At 44.7% G+C, this 4,085-nt stretch overlaps 1 protein-coding gene across 1 annotated transcript; it reads right to left on the bottom strand.

The window, feature by feature from the left end:
- Positions 1–2,767: 2,767 nt before the first annotated feature.
- LOC135398068 (alpha-crystallin A chain-like) lies at positions 2,768–3,739 on the bottom strand. The gene has a single exon (XM_064629504.1). The coding sequence runs from the start codon at positions 3,411–3,413 to the stop codon at positions 2,904–2,906; it is 510 nt and encodes a 169-aa protein (XP_064485574.1). The 5' UTR covers positions 3,414–3,739; the 3' UTR covers positions 2,768–2,903.
- Positions 3,740–4,085: the final 346 nt, after the last annotated feature.

The following is a 4,085-nucleotide window of genomic DNA, read 5'->3' as shown; positions in this document are numbered from 1 at the left end:
ACAGATAACTACAGTACTTCCTTATCGCGCCTATTAGATGTCATCACCTGCGATAGATGGTTTGCCGCGCTGCGCAACGAAGCCTCCGGAGCAGTTACAGGCAAGGGGCGGTATCTGGTGGACACTATAAACATTATAAGGCTTCGTTCGTAGCTTTTCGGCGAGGTAGCGCGTGTTACCGCCAGTTACCGCACACACTGGTTTATCCAGAATCGCAAACCCGAGCAGGGAGTTAAATAATTGATAATAAGGAAGGAAGGAAGAGAGGTTCATTGTTACAGTTACGTTGCAAGAGTTTTTTGTTTCATGGCCGGCATGAGACTGAAGCTGAAATAACAAAGTTTTCACCGGGAGTGCATAGGAAAGAAAGCCACAGGGGTCTTGCCGGCCAGTGGTAGCACGGAGGGGTGTCGGAAACAAATTGGGGGGGGGGGGGGGTAATTATTATAGTGTCATTACAGGTTAACATATCATTACAGACATCTGTCTGAAGGTGAACTCGCAAGGGCACCCCCTGTAGGGGGTGCACATGTGAAAAAGGTAGGGGGTGTCACTGAACATTTGGGGGGTGTAGGGAAGTCTGGATAAATCACTGTTGCCGGCCCCCCTTTTTTATGTGTGTGTGGGGTCTGGAACTCTGGACGCATGCGTTAAACTGGCGTTTTAAGCGCTCTTGCGGTTAATTTACACTGCTAGGACAACAGTGACGACCCGAAGATGCTCAATAATCATGTTTCTGTTCTCTACGTGGGGATTTGTCAAACCTCTGGGGTATAGTGTCCCGCAGCCTAAGCGGGGAGACATCCCATGACATCATCATTCATAATTTAATTGGTTGTTATGAAACCAGTGGCGGATCCACGGGCGTTTCAAAAACGTCAGTTTATACATTAGATTTCCCTCTCTCACATCCCCCACTACGCGTTTCGACAAAGGAACCGCTCCCCCGCCCCCCAAACCGAGGGACTGAATCCGCCCCTGTATCAAACCTACACTGTTGCTATCTTTCCTGCTTCAAGACCAACGAGAACAGTTGGAAAGGCTGTGAGATTGCAAGGTGCTTTAAATCAGCACTTCACTGCATAATACTTTCCTAGCCAGACCACCATCCCGGATGACAGTGGCATAGCCAGAGGGGGCGTTTTCGGGGGTTCGAACCCCCCCCCCCCCCCACGCGGTCACACTATTTCTCATAATGCCCAGATGCAGCGCACTACAAGTTACTAAGATGAGGTAATTAAATTGCAGTTAGAGATACATGACTCGGAAGGTAATTTAGTTACAGAAAAAGTTTCCCAAACCAAAATGTAATTGAGTTACAGCTAGAGTTACTCATCAAATGTAATTGAGTTACACTTCAGTTACTTCAGGTGGCGTACGTTTAAAGTGACAAGATATTACAACATCTTCCTCAACCACGGAGGAGCCCACAACATATCTAGAAATAATGTGGTTCATGCCAGAAGTTCATAATTTATACAACGAACTAGGTGGTACAATTATTTATGTGGACAAGAAAACTTACACGGAGGAGACAGAACACATGAACAGAAGCAAAAAAGCGCATCCCTATTGCACTAGATGTTGTAATACGCGATTGGGTGTGACGAGTGTACACATGAAGAGTTAATATTTGAGTACATTATGTTTCAAATGAATGCTAAAACATGTGCAAGACCAGCAGCTATAAGAAAAATCAAAAACCTGATTCCAGTAGGAACAAACAACATCGCAGGCAGAAATTTCCAACAAACTCTCGTTAAACAACAGCAGAAAGTGACTGTGCATCGAGTACAAGTTACCGGCAAAATGTAATTAAATTAAAGTTAATCATATTAGGCAAGTAAATAATCACTCGTAATTGATTACTTCGTCGGTCTGTCCCATATAGCCACAGCGCAAAGTCTTTCAGCGAAACCTGCAGGTAATTTTTTATGGTTTACAACATAAATCCTGCGAAATATTAAAGCCACCGATTTAAGTAAACCTATTGTCCGCAAAGGTGCCGGTGCTTTACGTCACAGTAGAACAGAAACGTAAAACAGCTACAGGAACTGGGTGACGATGTTGCGCATGTGGTTTATTTTTATTCCTTATCTCTAACACTGCAAGGTTCCGTCGAACGAAATTTTGCACATCGCATCCATGCGTAACTCACAGTGGAATACAGCACTAATCTGAAAATTGACGGATGGACAGTACCTTTAACGCTAATGTTGTAGTCATGTTTACTCTAACCTCAGTATAATGAATTTTCGGAAGCCGAGTCATTTCCATCTGGTACTTAAAACATGTTGTGGTGGAACGCATAGCAACACATGCTGTCATTTTTTCTTCCTCTATCATATTGCATCACACCACATGCTCTCAATGGTGGGCTGCTCACATTTGTAGAAGAACAGATTTTCTAATTTTTAAAAGGCAATTTTCAACTATTTACTGGTGACAGTGGTTACCTCTTGCAGCAATAGCACATGACGCCGATCTGCACACCGGCAGCAACACAACAGGCAAACAACTATATAATAGCTATAAGCAAGCAACTAGTCAGGAGACAAGTTCAATTTCTCCCTGGTTTTCTTTTAAATAATCAATCAATCATCAGCTATAAGCAAGACTCGACACACCACTGACCTTGACTACCATTGATCTTCTGAGCACTGCTCTGTTGAAAATGTGGTTCCATTATCTTCAAAGGTGCGTACCGGACATCTGATGGACTGTGCACAACCATAAAAGCTAGTGCTGTTGCTACACAACATGTACGTGTTTTTTCATATAACACAAAAAAGGAGACACACTCTTTATTTACACCGGTTATATTTACATAACTTTTTTACACTCACAAAGTTAAAATCACACACTTAGCACTTATTCACAAACTAGATCAGATCAGTTCATAATTACTCCTCTGTGACGGCGTCTTTCTTCACGTGTTTCACAGCAATGGGAACATTCTTCTCTTCTTTGGCGGCTTTCTTCCTCGGCGCTTGAAGTGTGAGAACTCCCCTGGCAGACATGTTGCACGTCACCGCCTCGGGGTCCACATCTTCCGGAAGAGTATATCGCCGCGTGAACTCTCGAAGAACGTAGCCGTGGTCGTCAGACTTCTCTTCGTGCTTGGCATGGATTTCGATTACGTTTTCCGTCGTCTTCACCGAGATGTCTTCCGGTGCGAAATTCCTCACATCGAGGTTGAGGGCGAACTTGTCCGATGTACAGGTGACTTCGTCCGACCTGCCGAAGCTTGCGTCATCGGCTCTCCGTGGAGTCATAAAGTACCGACGATGGTAGACCGGGGGAGAAAAAAGATCTCCGCCCCGAATCTCAGGCACGAATGTGTCATCGAACAGCCTCTCTGCAATGTCCAGTGGACGGCAGGAGGAGTTTGCGATGAGCGGGTAAACGGACATGGCTTTGCGAGTAAGAGTTTTAGCGCTCGTTTGCACAGAACTGTATGCACTTCGTCAAATCTGCCGCTCACAGGATGCGCGCAAGTTTTATACCTGTTATCATAGAGCCGAGAAGCGCGGAGAACATTCTGTAGGAAAAAGCGAAACCCACGCGCTGATTGGAGGGAGACCGATCACGTGGGCGACGGAGCGCCGCGAGGTACCCGGATGCTTCTCGAATTCACGAGCGTTTGCAGACGACGCGAAGGTGGCGTAGCGGACAAGTGTTTGTCGTGCGAGTATTTTCGAAGTTTTATTCGTATTGCTTCGTGGTTTTGCGTGCGGAAGTGAAACAGCTACGATGCACACTCTGGGAAAATATATAATCCAAAATTCCATTTACGTCGTAAGTACCGGTGAATGGTTTAGCGGTGTCATGGTCCGAATGTTTTTCATAAATTATTTTTCGTAAGGTCACGATAAAGAAGAAAAAGAAAATGAAGGAGATGGTTTACCGAGAAATAACCTGACAGACGTCACATGGTTCTTACTATAGCCTTACGTGGGAAAACCTTAGAATTGTTTATCCTGGCATTTTGCACATACATAATTTCTTCAGCTAAAAAATCTTCAACAGCACATTTAACTCATAGCCAGGCCTTCACCAGACTGGAAAGCTCCAAAGAAAAACCT

Source organism: Ornithodoros turicata, chromosome 6, assembly GCF_037126465.1.
Source record: "Ornithodoros turicata isolate Travis chromosome 6, ASM3712646v1, whole genome shotgun sequence".
NCBI classification, from domain to species: Eukaryota; Metazoa; Arthropoda; class Arachnida; order Ixodida; family Argasidae; genus Ornithodoros; species Ornithodoros turicata.
This window is presented reverse-complemented; position numbering and strand designations above follow the sequence as displayed.